Here is a 21,029-nt window from a genome sequence, read left to right as displayed (position 1 = left end):
CCTCTAACTTCCACATTCTAAAAACATACATGGTGCGTCAATTGAAGACTAAATTGTAATAATTAAATGAATGACCATTAAGGAATGGGAAAATTATAAAACGTCTTTACATTTCTCTTTTCGATGGCTAAAAGCGTCGTATTTATGTTGAGAGAATTATTACTATTCAAAATTAGGTCTGTGACTAAAAATGTTTCAATAGTGACTTGAAAGACAAAAACAAAATCATACTAAAAAAAGCTGATTGAAAACGTATTTTAGCTGTTTTATTTTATTTGTTAATTTTAACTTTGGTCATCAAAAGAGAAAGTAAAATCGTTACTACAATTTGCAGTTATATTTTGTTTCAGGATGACTAATTCACTTATTTTTTTTTTGTCTTTTCCTGTGTAATACTCGGCGTCTCCAAACGGGGGCGCTCCTCGTGAAAACTACGCATCGCACCACGAGACATGTGGCCGAGAATTTGTGAAATCTCTGCTCGGTTTTTAGCTTCAAACAAGTGCCACTATTCAACGAGTAGCTTAGCGATCCGTTAGCAATTGCTTGAGGGGGAGGAAAAAAAAAAGTTTGCACCGAGAAAACGTTCGTGCGCGTAAAAACAAGACACGGGGACACTTTAAAGGTGAGTGTGCTACTATAGCTTCTTTTGCTAACTAGCATTAAGTGTTAGCTTGTTATAACGACGTAAGCAGGTGTTGTGTTGTTATCCCAAAGCGGCTAGTTAGCTCGAGGAGGTAAACTTAAGCTAAGCTCGCTAATAGCCACTTAGCCAACCTACGACCTTCACTGCATTGAGAGTCGCTAATAATAGCCGCGATTTAGCCCGGAGTTGCTAACTGTGCTAATAGCCACGAAGCTATTTAGTGTCTATTTTTGGTTTCGGTTAGCATTAGCTCACTTGCTAACCAATAACAACCAAGTATGTGCTTATTTCGAAATCGGGACTAGAGCAAAACGGAGCCCTAAATAGACATTAGTCGTTCATCTTTTGGTCGTGAAAATGAATTGTAATGCTTGTTCTTCGTGTTGGACGGAGAGCGGAACAAACGAAAGCTAATTAGTTTCACAACTGTGTTCATCGTTGCTGTAGAAGCTTCATTGATGTGATTAAATATGATCATTTGAGATTGTGCTGTGACATGCTGTTATTAATGTATTTTTTTTCCAACTACAAGAGATGTTTGTGCGTAATGGATCATTTGAACTTGACTTTTCCACGAAGACATGACATTATTTAATACACTCATTGCAATATTTCAATTTAGGAGTTTAATAATACTAATTTTATTTGAAAATAAAGGCGATTACTTGAAACATTTCCACGCATTTTTATTCAAGCCAAAATATTTACCTGATATGGATCCACTATGATGATTATCAATGTGACAATATTTCCCTAAATGACAGTCTGACCAAATGTTAAGTGTGATTTTTTTTTTTTTTAAATGTATAATATAATATATTATCATGATTATATAGTAATAATTGAAATTATGATTATACAAACTATTTTTGGGGGGGTTACAAAATAAAAAATGTGCAAATGGAAACAATATTCAAACAAATCAAATTTGTTTCATCTTATAGTAATAAAAAGTGTGCACATGTATAAGTTTGAGTATGGTTTGCTTCTATAAAAAGTGGTTATAGAGTTATAAATTGCCATAGAACTGCTGCAACATTTAGATAATCTCAATAGAACACTCAAATTATGAACTCAAGTATGCACACTATAGTATTAGACATCGTCAAATGAGTACTAGTTTGACAATGTTTTATATATATATATATATATATATATATGTTGTTCATTATGATCTTTTTTTACGATGATGCCAATCTTGTAATCGTTGAGTGTAGTAATCGTAAATTAATTTCGATTAATAGCAGCCTTATTAGAAATGGCCACATACATTTTAATACAATTCCAATTGTTGTGGATGATTGGTTTGAAGAAATTGAGTTTTTTGTGGCCAAAAGAAAAAGTGGCCTTCTTTTGGGCATGTTTTTGCTTATAGAAAATATATTTCAAAAACACTTTAATTTGTATAATAATAACCAGTTGATTGTACCGACAGTCTACAAATACATCCGTTTATTTTTCTAATGGCTTAGGTAATTGACTGCCACTTTTAGAATTATTATTAGTTGCTTCTTTTGAAAAAGTGTCACTTGTAGTCGACTTGCAAACATTAGTTTTCAAATTCATGCCTGATCCCATCTTAAGTCATCCTTCACAGATATACTTTATGTGCATATCTTTGTTATTTTGAAGTGGCAGACCATTACATCATAAATAACGTGAATATGACCATCTTGTTTCTCGTAGCGGTGACTCGGACAGCCCGGGGCTGGACATGACTGGAGCTGCAAGCGGTGAGTCTCTTCACACAATTTGCATGTGACGCGTAATAGCGCGCGCCGTGATGTCATGGTGCGTTCTCGTGCAGGTGGCCCGGGGTCGCCCCCTGATGGGAGCGACGCCGAGGAAGCCGAGCGATGTCCTATCTGCTTGGGGGTCCCGGCCGCAGGAGAGCTCGCCATGCCGGACAGCTGCTGTCATGTCTTCTGCCTCGGATGCCTCCTCACTTGGGCAGAGGTGATGTTCAACACCTGCTTTGTTATCTTGTAACTCTGTGGGGTTGTACAGGAATAGTACAAAAGGAGATCATCGTCATTCTCTTCTAATTATTTTATTTATTTATTTTTTGCGCCATCAGTTGCAGATGGTCCCTTCTTGTCCGGTGGACAGACGGCCATTCCGGAATGTTTACAGATGGGATGCAAGCCTGCGCTGCGTGCAGGTTTGTTTATCTCCAGTTGACGCCACATTTCCTCTTGACTCCTTTCATCGAGCAAGATTGGTTTCAAAGCTCATTAAATATTGGTGCTGTTAGTTTGATGTCGGCATGTGTGGTGTTTGAAGGTTCCAGTGAGGCGGCAAGTGGATGAACCTGAAGCTGAGAGTTGCGTCTGCAGAAATCCCGAATTTAGAGCGTGTCTCAAGTGAGTTTTTTTTTTTTTTTTTAATTTAATATCATTCATCTAAATGTTTTTTAGACAACGTTGGAACTTTCTGATTTTTTTTTTTTTTCTTCTTCTGCCAGAAGCAAACTCAGAAAGAGGGCCAGACAACTAAGGACAGAGAAGATGGCAGATTCGAAAACAAAAGGACTTGTACGGAAATGTAAGTCTTCATTTTGCATGCAATTTCTTTGATATTCCTCCGTTTTTATAATCTGTCACTTCCTTTACAAGGCAACGACGACGGCCCATCATCAGTCAACCGGAAAAAGGTTGGCTTTCCATTTTTTATTTTCCCCTTTCGTACCATGCTGTTAATTTAACCCCACTTTTTTTCAACATACCATGATGATTATTTTCCAGGTGAGAGGAACAGAACGCTGTGATTGGCCATCGGCTCCCTTTCTTTCATTAGCAACGTCAACGCAGCACCTGTGAGTCATGCTTCCATTATCAATAACTCCCATAGATTATTTTATGATCGCGGTCATTACTATTGGAAATACTTTATGGTTACACGATTGCCCTGAAAAAGATGACGCATTCTTGATTTTATGACACAGTATGCTGCGTTTTGACTCAGGAATATTTTGACGTCACTATTTTAAGCATTACTGAACCACGACCTGATAATTCTCTTGCAGCACAGAGTCTGTGCTCGTGACGGAAGACATATCGTATGAAACGGAACAGTGCAAGCGTCAGGTGCAAGACTGCCCGTGGTTCTCTCCTGCTGCTCCCATTACTGCGAATGGAAGCTCAAGGTAACGGAATTTTACCCAAATCTGATTATTATTATTATTATCAGCATCATCGACTTTGTTAAACTGAATGCACTAAAATGCATATTAGAGCTGCTTTTTTTTTTTTAATCATATGTCTAATAATACATTTCCTCTTTCCTGCAGGTTCCTCCCCGCTAATAGCACCCACGGCCCATTTACATATGAACTCTGTTCTTCTCCTATTACCTCCACTTCATCATTTGGGCCTGGTCATTTTGGTATGTCTGACTGAATGGTGTATGTCCTCAAGAAGGTTTTTAATTTTTTTTTATTTTTTTTTTTTTGCGTTAAAAAAAATGTACTGAGGTGCTTGGCGATACTAGCGACCCTGACTTTTCAGTTTTTCGGGACACGGACTGTCGTTCAACTAATTTCTTGCTTTTACTTGCAGACGAAAGAAATATAAGTCACTTTCCAAGTTTGGCAAATAGCGAACAATTTTTCCAAAAAGGCTTCAAGCTGTTTATTGCCACTCCCAATTAGAGGTTTACTTTTCAAACTAAACAAAAATGACGAGAATTATATGAGTATTTAAAAAAAAAAAAAATGCAAAGCTTTGCTCGTCCTCCTCTTCCACACAAATTTAAATGATCAGTTCAACAGCAAGCTCTGCAGAAGCCTGATAATGGTCTTTGGTTATGTGAAGCAGCTTTGTTGGCTGAGGGGAAAGATCAAAATAGCAGCCCTCAAGGACCAGAGTTGCCCACCCAACACTTGGACAGTAATATAACAATATTCAGAGGCATATAGTCTTTATCCTCTGTAAATAATAATATAATACTAATATATAATATAACTTATGAGCTTACTTTTTCTGGATGGGATACTTATGTCTGTGTCATACCGCCCCCCAGTGGCCAGTGTTTGCATAGCCGGAGTAATGTTTGCTTTAAATTTCTTTTTTTTTTTTTTTTTGGTGGTGTCCAATATTATCGAATTTTGTTTGAATTTTAGAAGACTGAACCAGATAAATGGCATTAATGGTAATTACAATGGGGAAAGATGATTTTAAGATCTATATTTACAAGTATAGTTATGGGGGGGAAAAAAGAGAATCAGTATCTGAAGGCACTATTGTGTTCATATTCAATATTTTCATTATTTCACACAGTTTATGTCGTTACAGTTTTCCAAGGTGTTGTCTGCGCCATTACCTGTCCTAAAGGAGGAGACAAGCGAGGCGGAAGAGCCTCAAACTCCAAAGCGCCCACCAAAAAAGCCGACTCTCTACCGTCCAGGCGTTCAGGACGTAATAGTAAATCCCAGACGGAGCCTTCTGCGTCCGACCCGTCATCGCCGCCGCAGTCCAGTGTGTCTGACTCCGACTCATCCGCCAGCCAGGCCTCCAAGCCTGGCGTGGCTTCTCCGGTGGCAGCCAAAAGGAAGGGGAAACGGGTAACAAACCGAAAGGCCAGCGGGAAGAGGAAAAACCCAAGAAAAAAGCAATCGCCCGGGTTTGTCGACAACCCGTCGGCGAGCGGGGACGACGAGGGCGATGCTGTTGACAACGCTGACGAGGACGAGGAGAAAGATGAAGCCGAGCCTGAGATGAACAACTCGGATCGGCCTTCTGATGCGGAAGGAAGTCTTAACGCGGACCACACTGACATTGATTCACTTGATGGGCAGCAAACTGCGGAATCTTTAAGCAGTCGTGTGGAGCATGACTCGAACAACACACGAGATCAAGACTCTAATGAACAACCGGAACTCGGTGAGCAGAACAGCCACTTGTCTTGTTCTCCGGACTCCCCTCCAAAAAGCCCCGAGTCTGATTGCTCTGACAAACCGAGCACGCAGGAAGATGAACCGCCTGTCATGTCAATTTCAACCGGCGATGACGAGAAGATCACCTCATCGCCACCGTCCGAACTGGAGAACACTCTGGACAGCCTGATGTCACCCGATTGCGACATTGCGCTCGAACGGGAGTACAAAACGGAGACCGGTGACGAAGGGTTGGAAAAAAGCAACGATGAGGAAGCGTCACAGGACCTGCCGACAGAATCGCATACAAGCCCCAAGCCCGCTCCTCCGCGCGCTGAACCCGCCGACGCATCTGAGGACTCCGAAACGCCTGGAACGGAATCACGTTTCGTAGTTGAGGATTTGGGAGGGGTCGTCAAAAGTGACAATCGTCACAAAGATGATAGTAATGTTGTCCCGATGGACTGCAGCTCGCCCACGAGTGAGGCTGTTGGCGGTCATATTTTGGAAATGGCGAAAGAGAGCGGCGCTGCGGAAACCTCCAAAGACCGAGGGGAGAGGGACCCGAGCCACGAGAGGAAGAATGGCAGACAACGACGCTCTCGCTTCCACTCCTCGACCTCCTCCTGGTCGCCCAAGAGGGACTCCAGACGGGAGGCATCCAGACGCTCCCGCTCGCGTTCAAGAGAGCGGGCCGGCAGCCCGCCTTCCAGCCACTCCTCCCGTGGCCGCAGCAGAGAAAGAGAGCGAGAGCGAGAGCGAGACAAGGAGAGGGACTACTCCAGAAGGGAGCGCAGCCGCGAGAGGAAGAGGAGACGATCCAGGAGTCGCTCCAGATCCAAGTCGAGGTCCCCGTCCAGAACGAGATCACACAGACGAGGATACAGCCCCGAGCGACCGCCGTCCAGAGATCCGTCTCCACGGGGGAAAGAGCGAAGAGGCGGTTGGAGGGCGGGGAACGGCGGCGAGGGACGGCGCTATCACGGAGGCGGCGGTCGCTATGAGAATGGCGCCCCTTCAGAAACGTCACCGGAACGCCAAGGCTGGTCCGACAATCCCGACTGGGTTACCGAAAAAACACGCGGAGAAGTCGAGGGCAGGAACTGGGATCTCGGAGGCGGCCCCCGTTGGGAAGATCGCGGGCCGAGGGGGCGCGGCGGCTATGAGCAAGGCCGGGGCGCGGGCCGGGCCGGCGCCAACCGCGGTTTCCACAACCAGCAACAAGACGACGACAACCGTCGGCAGCCGCGGAACAACTCGGGGAACGACGCCTACAGCCGCTTTAACGAGAATCGCGGCGGCGGCCGTCGGAAACCGGAGGTAGACGCAGGCGACTCGATGCTGGACCGCTCGGGTTGGTCTTCTGCGTCCAGCTGGGCGGTGCGGCGGACGCTTCCTGCCGATGTTCAGGATTATTATTCCAAGAGGGAACGGGGGGGAGCAGGAAGCTGGACTCGAGCTGAAGAGGAGCCGCCTGCAGCAGGTAAAGTGAGACGAGGCCTCGTGCACGCCTTTAAAATGAAGAATGTTGAAACGATGGCCTGACCAATTTAATTGGCTGATAACTTTTTTTTTTTTTTACCTGTATTGTAAAATATTCTAACGCAGTTAAATATTTTGCATGTAATGTCTTCATTCTTGGAAAATAAGATAAGATGTCCTTTATTAGTCCCACAATGGGGAAATTTGAGGTGTTACAGCAGCAAAGATATCGGGATAATATGATATGTTTCTTTCAAGTGAATCTATCCATTAATCAGGTGTCAGAATTTTATTCACATATTGGAATCAGCATCAGCCTTAAAATAAAAAAAATAAAAAAAAATCATTTAGGCCCGCGTTTTAAAGCTGCGGAAAATGTGGCGAAAAAGGCGGAAAAAATTCTAGGAATGGTTTAATTGTGTTTCCATTCATTTCTAAGGGCTAAGTTGAATTTAAAATGCAAGCGATCATGTTGAAATGGGAAGTGCTAATCAACGCCTCTTGATCTTTTATTTGTAGATGCCGCCAAGAGCGAACCTGCAGCGCCGACCGTAGCGGGCAACGCGCCACCGGCCACCGTGTTGACCGCGATGCCTCGGCCGCCGCCTCTGCAGCTGAATGTCCTTCATCATCACTTTCCCACGCAGGGCCCCCGCGGCCCATTGCCCGCGAGCTTGCAGCCCTCAGCGCCGTACGCCGTGCCCTCCCCCATCCCGGTGCACCTCCACAACGCCGCGCCGCTGATGCAGGTGCCCGCTGTCGGCGCCCAGGGGCTGCCGCCGCCTCCCCCGCCGCCCCCTCCCATGCAGCACGGGGGCCAGACGGCAGCAGCGCAGCCGGATGGACAAACGACGCAGGTAACCGTACGATGCATTTAGAATTTAGACAACTATGCGGCGACATTCAGTTCTACGTCTAAGTAATCAAAAATGTATCGGACAAGTTAGGGAAGAAAATGTTAATTTCCGTATTTTCACCACCATAAGGCGTACTTAAGTCTTTAATTTTCTCCAGAATGGACTGGGCGCCTTATGATGTATCCCGCCTTATGCGTGCGTCGCGTTCCAAAGTCTGTAAATGTGTGACTGTGCGTGTGAAAGTTCGATACGGTGAGCCTTATGTATGTGTTAAATACAGAAATGGCTTCCGTAAAAACGCAGACGAATCCCTGATATGTTTTTGGTGCATTTGCCGGTTTACCCTAGATGGTGAGCACTATGGGCGCTTACGGAAAACCGGGCCTGCTTCCCACTCCGACCAAAGTAGGCCAGCAAGCCGTCAACCAGGCGCTGCCTTCGTCGACAACGCAGCCAGCTCAGCATCACAAGGCTCAAGCCGACAGCTCCAAAAAAGAAAAGGTAACTTCGCGTCTCCCTTCTGTCTTTCGGATTATGATTTGACGTGGATTTCTCTAACGCGGTGCCGTTTTTGCTTCAGAAACAACAGATCCAAGAGAAAGCTATAAATGAAGTGAAGACGGCCATCAAACCTTATTACCAAAAGAAAGAAATCACAAAGGAGGAGTACAAGGAGATTGTCCGCAAAGCAGTCGAGAAGGCACGCGTATTTTCGGATATTGCAACTCTTCCGGAAGTAGGATCCATCTTATCATGTTTAATATTTGTCGTTTTGTTTGCCCAGGTGTGTAACAGCAAGAGCGGCGAGGTGAACTCAAGTAAGGTGGCCAACCTGGTGAAGGCCTACGTCGACAAATACAAGCACGCGCGCAAAAAGTGACTCGGCACCTCACGAGACCCATTGTGCAGCCCAAAGTGCAATTTCCTCTAGCTTGAATTTCATCTCCAAACTCGACTATGACAGAGAGCCATCGTTTCTTTTTGATATCTCGAACTTTTATTGACCTATATAGATTGTTTTCTATAGATTTTCATATTTTGTTAGAAAAAAAAAAAATAATGACCCAATCAAGAAGGTGTAATGCAAGAGCCCTTTATTTTGCATCGATTCCGACCTGCAGAACTACTGTAAGGGGAGCAGGGTGGTGCATTGGGGGAGGGGGGGGGGGGTGGCGGTTTGATACAAAAAAAAAAGAAAATGCTACTATCGTGGAGAGAATCTTTTGGCTGGTACAATAAAATTCATCTTTATGGGATCCTGATTACCCAGCCTATTAAAATATGTTCTTAAAAAAAAAAACAACTCTATAATATTCCAGATGAAAGACTAGTCCTGACATTATCATTAGAACACGCACTACGATTGGTTGAGAATGTGGCAGGGTAGCCAGTCTGTAATATAAAACGCACGTCCTCGGAAGGGGACGAATCAGGTTAAATGAACCCCCGCCTGAATGTGTAGTGAATGTCCATGAATTAAGAGAACTGTGCAAAGTATCCAGCGAGTAGTGAAATAAAGTAGCTGCTTCCTGATTGGCTGAGTGTTTTACTTCCTTTTCAGTGTTACGCTGCCTTTATTGAGCCATGTCACAGTGGCTTAGTTAAGTACAAGGTGATTCAGTTATAATGGTGCCTTGAGATACGAGGGACACAGCTCAGTCTATTTTTTTTAGATACGAGCTGTTGGTCATTATCAAAAGTAGACTAATTCATTTATTTCAATATGAAATATTGCTTCATTTGACGTAACGAATTAATCTTGTATGTCAAGGCACCGATAATTGTGAAATGGCGCGGCTCATCCTAAATGTTTGACTCCGCCCACATTTTTTTATAAGCGCCTTTTTTTGTTACACTATTTCCCCGGTGGTGTTAATAATGACCCGGCTAATGACGCCACGCCTACTTTTTACCACTTTATTGAACATCTCAAATTACAAACGCTCAACCCTCGAGCTATGAACTGTTGGACGGAAGTAGTCAAAACGGACATTTGACGACCATTTGGGTGAACAGAGGGCAGTAGAGCCTCGGATCTTTTCAAGCTTTCACGGGTCCTGAATGTGGAAGAGTTGGTTTTGGTTCTGAGTGTCGAGGCCATTGGGTTCAAAAGTTGTGGTCGAAAGACGTCCTCAGCCTGTGAGGTGTAGTACCACATCTCCCCGGAAGAGGGCGATCTCTGTATGGTTGAGCTGAGTATTTGGTTGGGTTTATTTTCAATGCGAGATTATGTGTTTTAATAAATATGACGTTATTGGACGGCGTATCATTACAAATAAACACAAAAAAGAAGACACTCCGATGTATACAATTCAAGTGGGTGGAGTTAAACGTTTAGGTTGCAACCTGGACTTACTCCTCGATAGAAATATTTAATATTCATGATGCTGTCTGCATATTTTTAGAGTAGAACTGGTTACTATAATCTGAGATTAAATCAAATAATACACTGTAAACCTGGACATGTTATTCTATAATTATGCAAGGAAAAAAAACAAAACACACTAACAGGCCTTATTTTAGAGGGCCTTTGAATTTAATTGGACATTAATTACAGGATATACTGTACATGGTGTTTCATTGAAACAAGAATTTAACACTGGTGGGCAAAGCCCTCTTTGCCCCTGAGGCTCACAGATGGTTGACAGACTCTCCAACCAGGGGTCTGTATTTGAGGCGCGGTCAGAAAGGGGTACAAGGCGGCTTTGACGTTCTCAGTGGCCTCGACATGTAACAGAATTTGCACAAAATCCACAGTGGGGCATTTCAGTCTTGACAGATGAACAGTTGAAGCTTTGTCTTTGCTGAACAAATTAAGGACAAATTCCCCAGCGTGAGTTTTGTTTTACAACTCCCAACGCATCATTACAAAATAACAAACCAAAAAAAAAAAAAAATCATATATACAATTGAAATCAATAGATATATATACATATATATACAGATACAATATAATATAAATATAATAAAATAGTTTAAATTACACTGATTTCACCGACTTCCATAAATAGATGTTGGACAACAACAGTTTGGTGTTGAGTTAGTGTTGGAAGCACAGTGCGCCGCCGTACGTGCACAAAACTTTTGGTACGTTTGCTTGCCAGCGTGACATTTTTGTTTTGCAAGTTTGACAGGCGTTTTTTTTACGACCACTATACGTGGTCAAATTGAAAGTATTCTCCCAGAAAGAAAAAAAAAAAAATGACATTTTGGCCTCCTCTCCTCAGACATGTGCACGCTACTCCAACATCAGCAGGATCTTGGTACAGTTTGTTTGTTTTGTTTTTTTAGACTCCAGTGAGTTACTCTGCAGCTCCCAGTGTTGTGTTATCATAAGGCAGGTTTTGTTGTCTTTTGCTGTTTTTGTGTACAAAGAAAAGTCACAAATACTGAGTAGGCAACGTCACAGGCCCTTGTCTGTGGTGGAAAATCCAGACTTGTTTCAATACAGTGTGCTGAACAATGAGTGCTTTTCAGTACAGAATACAAACTCGCTTCACGGGCTATACATTTGGCAAAAAAAATAAAAATAAATAAATAAAATACAAACAAAAGTTCCGATGAGGATTACCAAAGTCTGGTTCGCACCGTTTTGTCAGCAGGACTTGTCACAGCCGCACTCGCACAAAAAAGAAAACTGTACCTGAGTGTCAGCTGCTAAGTTTTATTTTTTTTTTCTCTTTTCATCTTTCCTGATGATCTCAACCTATATCTTATCGTTGCTTCGAGGAACGTTAAATTTGTCAACTTTACCAGAACTACAAAAACATTAACATTAAGGGTAACGACAAAGAAGTTATATGTAGCCCCCCTCTATTGAACACGAGGGGGGGGGGGGGGTGACACCATACCGGTGGTGTGAAAATACAAACAAACTGAACAAGTCCGGGTTTACATTCTCTTGGAATGGCGTAGTCCGTTTCAGTCAAAGCCAAGCATCAAAAAAGTCTTTTGTTTCACAATTTGATCTTCATCAGTTTGGTGACCTCAATCCAGCGGTGACCCTTAGTGTCCGTCGGGGTCCTCCTTGGTGGCGTTGTGGACCCAGTCGAGGATGATGAGGCTCATGCTGCCGATCATGACCAGGAAGCCGCAGAGCAAGAAGGCGGTGGCCTAAGGGTGAGGAAGAGAAAAAAAATCCAGTTGAGCTTGTTTTGCGCGCGAGTACGGAAGAGATTTTGCAAACCTACCCCGATCTTTTGCACCGATTTCATCGGCTCCTTCTTGACCAGTTTGATGTAGAAAGCCGAGGGCAAGATGAAGATGAGCATCGCTGCGGCAGATGCACCTGCGCAAGCAAGAAACGTACAAATATTAGATTCAAGTCATTTTTGTTCATTTTGACCAAATGCCAGATTTTGGTGGCATAAAACGAGACCAAAGTTGCCACCATTAATGTGCCATAAAAACCCTATTGGGGGAAAAAAATTAACAAATGAGATAAGTGGTTGCATAAGTGAGCACACCCTCGTACATGGCAGTGTTCAGAATTAAATTAAAGTGCCTCTGAATAACCTCAAATAAAGTTCAGATGTTCTAGTAGGCTTTTTTGGGGGGATTTTTTGGCTTATTCTTTTTTTTCAACCTTCGTCTAAGACATCGCCACGTCAACTGCGGTTGAAATCTCAAGACCGTTGGGGGTCTTAAATGATGGATAAAAAAATAAATAAATTTAAAAAAAAAAACTCACCGATAAAGCCGAAAATGTCCCGAATGGTGGGCACGAAGATGACCAGGATGTTGGTACCAGCCAGCAGGACCACGGTTATGATGGTGTGGCGGATCCAGCTGAACTCGGATGCGCACAGGAATTGGTTGATGGACATACGGATCTGCGGGGAGATGAGATGCGTTCACTGGAGTCGGAAAACTGGACACTTGGTTTGAGTTGATTTTTTTTTTTTAAATGACACTTACAGGGAAGAGTACCACGGGTACGGTGAGGGTGACAGCGGTGAGCACAGCCAGGCGGACGATCAGCAGGATCACGTCGAACTTGTAGACCTTGGAGTAGGTGTGCAGCAACTCGGGCTCCACGTGCACTGCAGGAAAAGGGATGGCAAAAGAGGAAGATTACTTCCCATCGTCTCCATGACAGTCTCTGTTCATAGATTACGAAGGTCCAATAAACATTTTGCCGCATGTACAACAGAAGTTTCGTATCCAACTCAAACGGACCAAATTTCACACTCAGTAAAGTTGTGAGTAAATAAACAAAATTTTTCTTGGTGGTGCGGCGGGAAAGACTGCTCTCGTACATGCTGCGACACCTCAGCTTTTTGTTTCACAGACATTTCTTCTGGCTATCTTGTATAACCAGCTTGAGCGCATATGTACGATCGTCCCGGAGTTGAACAGGAGCACAAATACCACTGCGGTGTGTTGGCATCAGGTGGCCTTTTTCCACATTGTTATAGAACTCTTAGCCTGACAATCTGGTTCCATGAACACAACTTGTTTTATTTCACTTGAAATGACGAGGCTCTACTCCCCTTAAACTTTGGATAGTTGGCATTTGGGACGTTGACCTTTTGTATGCCTAACCTGTCATTCACACAAAAAAAAAAAAAACATGGTGTTCTACTTTAGTTTACCCAAAATGACTCATTATTATTCTCGCGTGTAGCAATTTCAACGATCGTCTAAGCTTTAATAAAGCTGCCAGCCAGGTTTGGTGAGTAAAACCGGACAGCTGAAACTACAGCTCCCAGAATGCACCGCGGAAGCTGTACTGTAATTATCTGTTGGTGTGTTGCTTATCGTTGCTAATGTAGCGATTTTGAATCGAGTTGAGGAGATCATTTTGAAACATATCTTATTTAGATATTCGTGGTTAATTGTTACTGAAATTGTGACTCGTCGAAAAACGTCCGCTAGTTAACTCATTAGCTTGTTAGCTTAGCCGTCGAAATTTGTCGACAGCGCGTTTAAAGCAGTGATTCTCAAATAGTGGGGCGCGCGGTGCGATACTAGGGGGGGGGGGACTTTGTGCCCCGAGTTTACGCAGTACTGATTAAAAAACAACAAAAAAAACAAAACAACAAAAAGCGTCACCATGCCGCTCGACGTCCCGGAAGTAATTTCTATCGGCGCTACTTGAATGCTAGCCGCCAAGCTAACTTGCGTCGCAGCACTATGAGTTTTATTTCCACTTTTTTCTAAGTCCGTGCGCAGCAGCAGCAGCAGCAACAAGCTGCGTAATGACAAATAAACAACCCCACTAACAAGAAACGTTCTAAACGAGGGGGCGAACGAGGAGGCGCTTACGCGCTAATCGCTAAAATGAATTACAGAGTAATAAGTGCATCGATGTACGCTCGACTTTTAAGACTCGAACCGCTTTTGGGCGGAAAGCCAGCGGCTCTGAACAGAAATGTTATATTGCAATCATTACGTATCGAAACATAAAATGAGACGACGGCTGCGTTAGCAATTTAGCAGACGCTCTCAGAGCGGAACGCGGAAACGGATGACGTCATCACGACGAAGCTAATTGTTTTTGTCTTGGTAGGGGGGGGGCGTGACGGAAAATAAGTGAGAACCACTGGTTTAAAGGGACAAAACACATTTGACACTTTTTACCTCTAAAAAGTTAGTAATGCGGTATTTTAACTGAAATTAAATATGTAATACAGAAAAAAAAAATACATTCTCTTTAGTCATGATTAATATTTCGACACGACAGTCGACCAAGCTGGCTAAATAGCAAAGCAAGTATTCCCACGCTGACACGTTTTCAAAGAAGCATATTCCATTATTCATTCTCGTAAAAAATAAGTTTCATAACTTATCCGAGTCGCGAGAGTTGAGTCGCATCAAAAACAGCCCGTCAAATCTTATGTAACTAAGCCAAATTAGATTTATTTTACAAATTGACCAAATTTGCAAATCAAATTCCAACTTGATTAGCTAATCTGTGGCCTGCACCCGTCGTGTCCGCCGTGTCGCAGTAACTCACCATTGAAGGTCAGGTATCCGAAGAGGGCGGCCAGGAGGTACATGACGAACATGGCCAGGAAGGACGCGTTGGCAACTCCTTGCATCCGTCTCTGGGAACGGCTGCACAGACGCGAGGGAAAGAGCCATGTTTCAAACATTTTTTTTTTTTTTGATAACAAGAACAAACCGACCTGTGCGGTCAGATAAGGGAGCAGCTGCGAGTTTTGGAACTGAAAGAAACTTACTTTTTGAGCTCCTCATACATGGGCAGGATAGCTGGGTGGCACACAAAGGCGAAGGTCAAAATGGGAACAGCGTAGACGGTCTAAGGGAGGAAGGAACAAAAAAAAAAAGCATATTCGAAATTCCAGTCGGAAATCTTAACCCAAGTTTACTCGTTATCAACTTTGTACCTGAGAGTTGAAGACAAAGTATTTCGGCGTGCAGGCATCACTGTAGTCCGCTGCGGTGGCGTTAGGAGACACGGTGGCGTTGAGGAATTTACTCAACGTCTCGTTCACAGCGTGGACATCGTCAGGAAGCGGGCACGGGATCTGGAACTTCTTGATGATCACCTGTGGGAACAAATCCGCATTTTAGGGTTGACAGATGCAAAAAAAAAAAAAAAAAAAAAAGGTTCTAAACCAATTTGTGATAATAATAATACTGAATAATTCATGATTCTGGGATTTCCAGCTGTGGTGTACTTGGAATGAGGAAACGGTATTCTACTCACCACAATGAGGAAGAACACCATGCAGAGGAGCGACAGGCCACTGGTGTATCCAAGGTAACCTAATGAGGAGAAGCACAGCGTCGACTTAAAAAAAAAAAAAAAAAAAAAAAAAAAACTGTGGACCCCGCCCCCCTCCTTTGCTTTATTAATTTGGTAATTCTACTTGCCTAAGTTCCTGAGCAGCGAGAGGGGCAGAATAATGAAGAGTGACACCAGCAACACCAGGTAGTCTCCGTTAGTGTACCATTCACTGGAAAAAAACAGAAAACATCCAACTGATTTATTGACACTCAAAAATGGGTACGAAATTAATTATTGTGGGTTTGCAGTGTGAGACTTTTTTTTTTTCTTCCTTTTTTTTTTAAATTCCAATCAGCATTTGTGGTGTGTCTCATTAAATTGCGGAATTGTATATTTTTAATTATTGAGCTTCCTGCGAGTCTTCTAAGGCACGGGTGTCAAACCCATGGCCCGGGGGCCAGATCTGGCCCGCGACCTGATTTTATGCGGCCCGCAAAGGGGAAATCATGTGTGTCAACTTCCTGTTTCTAACACATTTATTTCACTTTTAACAACATTGAGATCTGAGATATTGTCGTTCGTTTGTTAGCAATACTCCCCCTTTAAAATAAATTGTCGAACAAACAAATGACTTCCAGGCTTCGGATGTCAAAACTCGCTGACCCATCAGTTTGTCTCGATACGCGGTAACGTCATAACGGCCCTCTGAGGGAAACCATAAGTATGATCTGGCCCATCCACAAAAATGAGTTTGACACCGCTGTTCTAAGGCATCATCCTCTAATTTAACGGTGGAATGGCTAACAAATAATTTTTTGAGGAAGCTCATTTGAAATTTTCGATATATTTAAATCTGGCTCTCTCTTGTCTTTTTTAGTCATCAAAAAAAATAAAATAAAAAATACTTGAATAATCATTGATGCTGAAAAACAAATAGGTGTTGAAGAGTAAACTCAACTGCATTGTCCGACAAAGTGAAATACAACTGAACTGGACTAGTTTCACACTTTGAGAATCAACTACTCGACATTTACACACAAATGCATCTGGCGGCAAAAATGACAGCCAGTATCGACTGCGGGAGGGATGCGAGGCAAGGTCGCTCTAAAACAGCCAATCCCACTCTCACACACACACACACGCACACACACACATTCCCAACTCCTTTGTTGAAATTGTTCCATTTCACTTAATTTAAAAAATATATATCATGTATCTTTATCGGTTTATGCCAGTGACATAGAGTGACTCTTGTTTTTCCACTTAAAAAAAAAAAAAAGATTGCGAAACAATGGCTCATAATGATATTAAAACTACATTTTTTTGGTACATGGTTTTTGGTGCAAGACGGGTGAATAAAAAAAAAAAAAATGTACTCACCCATTGCTTCCCGTGAACGCCTGAATGACAATGGGCAGCTCGTACTTGACGATGTAGAGGTAGCTTGACATGGCTGAAACGACCCAAAAAAAACCAAAACATTTTATTTTTAGTTGTGCTTTTTAGTGAAACGATTCCAAGACGCATTTAGCGTCCACAAATATTTGCCACATGATTGGTTTTTTTCCGTGGAACTGGCACATGCTTGTGGTGTGACTCAAGTTATTCCTGGAAGTTGCAGCCTTCAACCCCCCCCCACTCGATTTTCCTCGACACGATCACGGACCGCGCTCGTGCCAGAACGCTCACCTCCGATATTCTGCATGGTGATGGAGCACGAAGCGGCCAGTTTCCCGGGCATCCCGAAGGCTTTGTAGCCCAGCTGCTCGTACACCAGCGCACCTTGAAAAGCAATCAAAAAGGGGCGGAGTTTAAAAAAAAAGAGGTCAGGTGGTAATGTCCGGAATGTGAAGCGCGGACTCACCTCCTTCGTTGGCTGTCTTCAGCAGCAAATGCACAGAATATAAGGAGAAGATGGCGACGGCCACGAGGAGGATGCTGTGAAGGGACATTCAGGAGTTTTACATGCACATGTAAATGTTTATTGTTTTTTCTGGAAGTGGCACCCTTAAATTCCCGGAGTCACATTTTCTTGAATGTGAAATAAACGCCTTATATTTGTTTGACTGTCAAAGGTGTCTAATGGGAACATTGCTAAATATTTCGTATACAAGTGCGCTCGGTTGAAAATGACTAAATATTGAAACTATATAAAAACGTGAACATAGGCTCGACATTAAGGGAAGTCGGACTTTTTGTCGGACCTTTTAATTGGAAGAAATTTTAGCCGTGGACTTCTGTGACTTTTAATTGAATATTTCGACCATATTGGAATCCTCTTTATGTGCCCCGGGGGTTATTAATAGGTGATGGAAATTAATCTGCAGGTCACTTGAGAGGCAGAGCTTTCTACTGGCATGTGACTTAGATTGTGGATAGGAGTTGAAATTTTCGAGTAAATTTCCATGGCAAAATGCAAAATAGGTAACTCTCGCTACAGTCCCCTCGATTTTTTTTTTTTATTTTACTCAAGCGGCAGCATATATGACTCTTGTGGCAAATTTTGTCTCACAACAAAACTGACTGATGCCAAAAAAAAAAATGGCCGCACCACTGTACTTGCACAAAAACAATAGTTTCCTAAAAACAGTTCAGTTGTATTTAACTTTTTAGTACAATATATTTGCATTTAAGAATTATTTGTTTTTCAACTTGGATTGAGGATTCATTTTGGTTTAACTTCAATGTGCAATTTATTTTAATGGAATAATTTCCTAGAATTAAGCACACTGTAAATGCCCAAACTGTGCACAATGTTACAGTAGCTTAAATTAAATGTAACCGACCAGTCAAACATTTTGAAACACTGTCTCATGCTATTTAATGGGAAAACGTCTCCAAAACTTTGATTAGTCGGCACTCATTTTTTCAAGAACACTTAGGCCCACTACACCGCTGCATTATAACATGGGCCATAACATAGTTGAGGATTTTTTTTTCTAGTCGGTGCTTTTTGAAACTCATTCACTCTCAGTTCCAATACAAATTTGGCATCCACCTTCAAAAGGAATGTTGCCAACTTTAAAAAGTCCCAGAATGTTGCCACCCTATTTGCTCCGACGGTTGTGTAGTTACGCTTTAATCGTATTGCATCAGCCGCTTTTTGTAATCCCTACTGTGCTGCACCACGCCCTGATCGCTGCTTTTACTCCCATTCATTCACTCAGACGGATTAGCAGTGGCTAAAGACGTGGCCACTCTCTTTGTTTGTAAATTGACGCACAAGAAATGACATGAGGCTCCTCCCTGATTGTTCAAATAAAAAAAAAAAAAAAAAGGACATGTCTCAACACTGTGTTTCCTCTACGTTATCTAGTGCAAACATTATAGTGAGTCATAGTTGTGCATTGATCTGCCGCTCAGGGTCACACTGGAGAGAAAGCACATGTTTTCCGTTTTGAAAATTGTTGTTTAAAAAAAAAAAAAAAAAAAAAAAAAAAGGGAAGCCACGCAATTTACTGCTTTTGATAGCAAAGATAGCTCGGAAAGGTCATATACTCACACAAACAACGCAATGCCGGTGTTGGCCATGGCATAGGACAGGCCCAAGATGCCGCTTCCCATGATGGCGTTGCCCAGGTTGAAAACGGACATGCCAAAGGAGGCGTTACCTTGGTGCTGTGGAAGAAAAAAAAAAAAAAAAAAAAAAAGACTTCCCAAAATTAGAAAAAACACCAAACGTGGATTCTTAGCGTTTAACATTAAAAAGGCAGATAAAAAGTCTTACAAATTTAGTCCCATATTTCTCCCTGCCAGGGTTTTTGTCCTGGAGGAAGTTCTCACTCTCTGGATCTAAGTCTGCGTATTGCCTTATAAAGGGCACCAAAAAAAAAAAAAAAAAAGGCATTAGTTTCATTTCTATAGATGTTTGGATTTATTACTTTCTGTGTTTGGAAGTAATACTCACTCATTCAGCGGGACCTTCCTGTAGTCATTGCGATTGGTTTTGCCGTTGTCTTCTTCACGAGACAAACGGCTCATCTCGGTTTCGTTCATGCTGTAAGGGGAGAATTGACTCATTTAATTCCAATGGTGCTCCCCAAATAGGCCCGGGGATAATCAATATTATAGTGCGCAGGCTCTCTGCTGGGTCACGTGACTTATCGGCGAAGGGAGGAGGGGAGGAAGAAGAGCGCGGGGGGGAGGGGGAGATGTGGGTAGTGAAGGGGGGGGGGGCTTTGGGTTGACGCACCGGCAGTGGAAAAATACCAGACCATGGGCATCCGAGTCCACCCGACATCACCTCAGCCCGCACAATGACAAAAAGCCGCAGTGTAGCTTTTGCGCAAAAATATTTGAAAAATAATAATGGAGGAAAAAAAACAAAAAAAAACACACAACAGGGCGTGGCTAAGCTTTTTCAGCACATAGACTCGAATTACAACGTGATGACTAAACCTGTAAGGTTAATTTCGTCTATATTTAGTTTATAAAGTGCACACATCCCTACCCAAGCACGCCCGGCCTAAAGAAAATAGTGTGCCTAGATCATTTTAATCAAATTATGTGTAATGAAACAATGGCACGTGTTGTCCATTTATGGGCAAAGGCCTTCGTCCATTTTCTTTTCCCACCCACGTGAGCTACCACACTCTTATTAGACATTTTTTTCCCCCCCGAGCAGGCCTCACATCATGTATCATAAAATACAGATTAAGTCATGGCTGAAGTGTGTGTCATCATTCGAACTACGCAGCTGACAAGACGTCTTATTATTTATTTATTTGTTTGTTCTGAGGCTGACCCAGTAATACATAATTGGCATTTAAATGGAAAAAAAATCTCATTTTTGCCCCCCTCGTTTAAAAAAGACACCCTGAATATATATAATGACTTCAAAGTAAAGCAACAACATTCGTTAATGAGTTAATTATAAACTAAAACCGCTCATGACTTAAGGGACATTTTAAAACGGCGTCTTTCTTCACTCGGGTCTTTTTTCTGTTAAGCACAAAACATGTCGGCGTTCTTACCTTCTGAGAAAATGTGGCTGGATGTAAAATCCTTCAAAAGAAATCCGGTGGATTTAATCGGAATGATCACAAAAAAAAAAAAAAAAAAAAAAGACTCCAAGTGCTGTTTGATCCTTGGGAATAAATGGAAAAAAAAAATCTAGGATTAATGTCAGGTTATAACCGGGAAAATCAATGCAAATGGCAAAATTTACTCTTACGATAGACACACTGATGTGTGAAACGAAGGTTTTCTTGGGTCAAATTGAACCAAAATCACCCCCAAAACACGACACGCACAGCCCAGAAAAGGATGAGTTTACTGGTAAAGCGAGGGAAGTGTTTCACTCTTTATATAGTGTTGCATCAGCCAGCAAGGTGGAGGAGCTGATTGGGAGGGGGCCAGTGACAGGGGGGGGGGGAAGTAGGAGGGGCCACTGTGCCGGGAAGAAATGGAGCATTTCAGACACACGCTTTAGTGTAGGACTCTGTATACAAACAGAACTCTGTGTGACCTGTAGCC

The 21,029-nt window shown here is 42.7% G+C and overlaps 2 protein-coding genes across 4 annotated transcripts; one reads left to right on the top strand and one right to left on the bottom strand.

The window, feature by feature from the left end:
- The first annotated feature begins 406 nt into the window (after window positions 1-406).
- On the top strand, window positions 407-9,391 carry scaf11 (SR-related CTD-associated factor 11). 2 transcript variants are annotated; one of them, XM_088288785.1, is made up of 15 exons: window positions 407-625; window positions 2,333-2,379; window positions 2,454-2,602; window positions 2,724-2,807; window positions 2,930-3,009; window positions 3,111-3,190; window positions 3,262-3,299; window positions 3,391-3,461; window positions 3,672-3,791; window positions 3,936-4,030; window positions 4,939-7,002; window positions 7,521-7,858; window positions 8,207-8,359; window positions 8,448-8,558; window positions 8,643-9,391. In XM_088288785.1, exons 2-15 carry the CDS (start codon window positions 2,361-2,363, stop codon window positions 8,736-8,738), a joined length of 3,498 nt encoding a protein of 1,165 aa, XP_088144911.1. In that variant the 5' UTR covers window positions 407-625; window positions 2,333-2,360; the 3' UTR covers window positions 8,739-9,391. The 2 variants fall into 2 exon arrangements, with proteins under 2 accessions (XP_088144911.1, XP_088144910.1); XM_088288784.1 differs by having other exon boundaries at window positions 8,439-8,558.
- Window positions 9,392-11,131: 1,740 nt separating this feature from the next.
- Window positions 11,132-20,866, bottom strand: slc38a2 (solute carrier family 38 member 2). Of its 2 annotated transcripts, XM_088289015.1 has the most exons (17): window positions 20,728-20,866; window positions 20,528-20,640; window positions 19,462-19,551; window positions 19,282-19,363; window positions 19,057-19,172; window positions 17,419-17,492; window positions 17,244-17,336; window positions 16,935-17,007; window positions 15,701-15,783; window positions 15,534-15,592; window positions 15,211-15,372; window positions 15,043-15,122; window positions 14,817-14,917; window positions 12,776-12,900; window positions 12,549-12,690; window positions 12,049-12,146; window positions 11,132-11,971 (listed from the first exon to the last, which is right to left on the bottom strand). In XM_088289015.1, the coding sequence occupies exons 3-17, from the start codon at window positions 19,548-19,550 to the stop codon at window positions 11,864-11,866; spliced, it is 1,485 nt and encodes a 494-aa protein (XP_088145141.1). In that variant the 5' UTR covers window position 19,551; window positions 20,528-20,640; window positions 20,728-20,866; the 3' UTR covers window positions 11,132-11,863. The 2 variants fall into 2 exon arrangements, with proteins under 2 accessions (XP_088145141.1, XP_088145139.1); XM_088289013.1 differs by having other exon boundaries at window positions 20,528-20,846.
- Between the last annotated feature and the right edge of the window lie 163 nt (window positions 20,867-21,029).

Source organism: Idiotropiscis lumnitzeri, chromosome 2, assembly GCF_059441095.1.
Source record: "Idiotropiscis lumnitzeri isolate Australia: NSW breed Sydney's pygmy pipehorse chromosome 2, RoL_Ilum_1.0, whole genome shotgun sequence".
Classification (NCBI taxonomy): Eukaryota; Metazoa; Chordata; class Actinopteri; order Syngnathiformes; family Syngnathidae; genus Idiotropiscis; species Idiotropiscis lumnitzeri.
The sequence above is the reverse complement of the archived record's forward strand: the minus strand, read 5'-3'. Positions and strand labels throughout refer to the sequence as shown.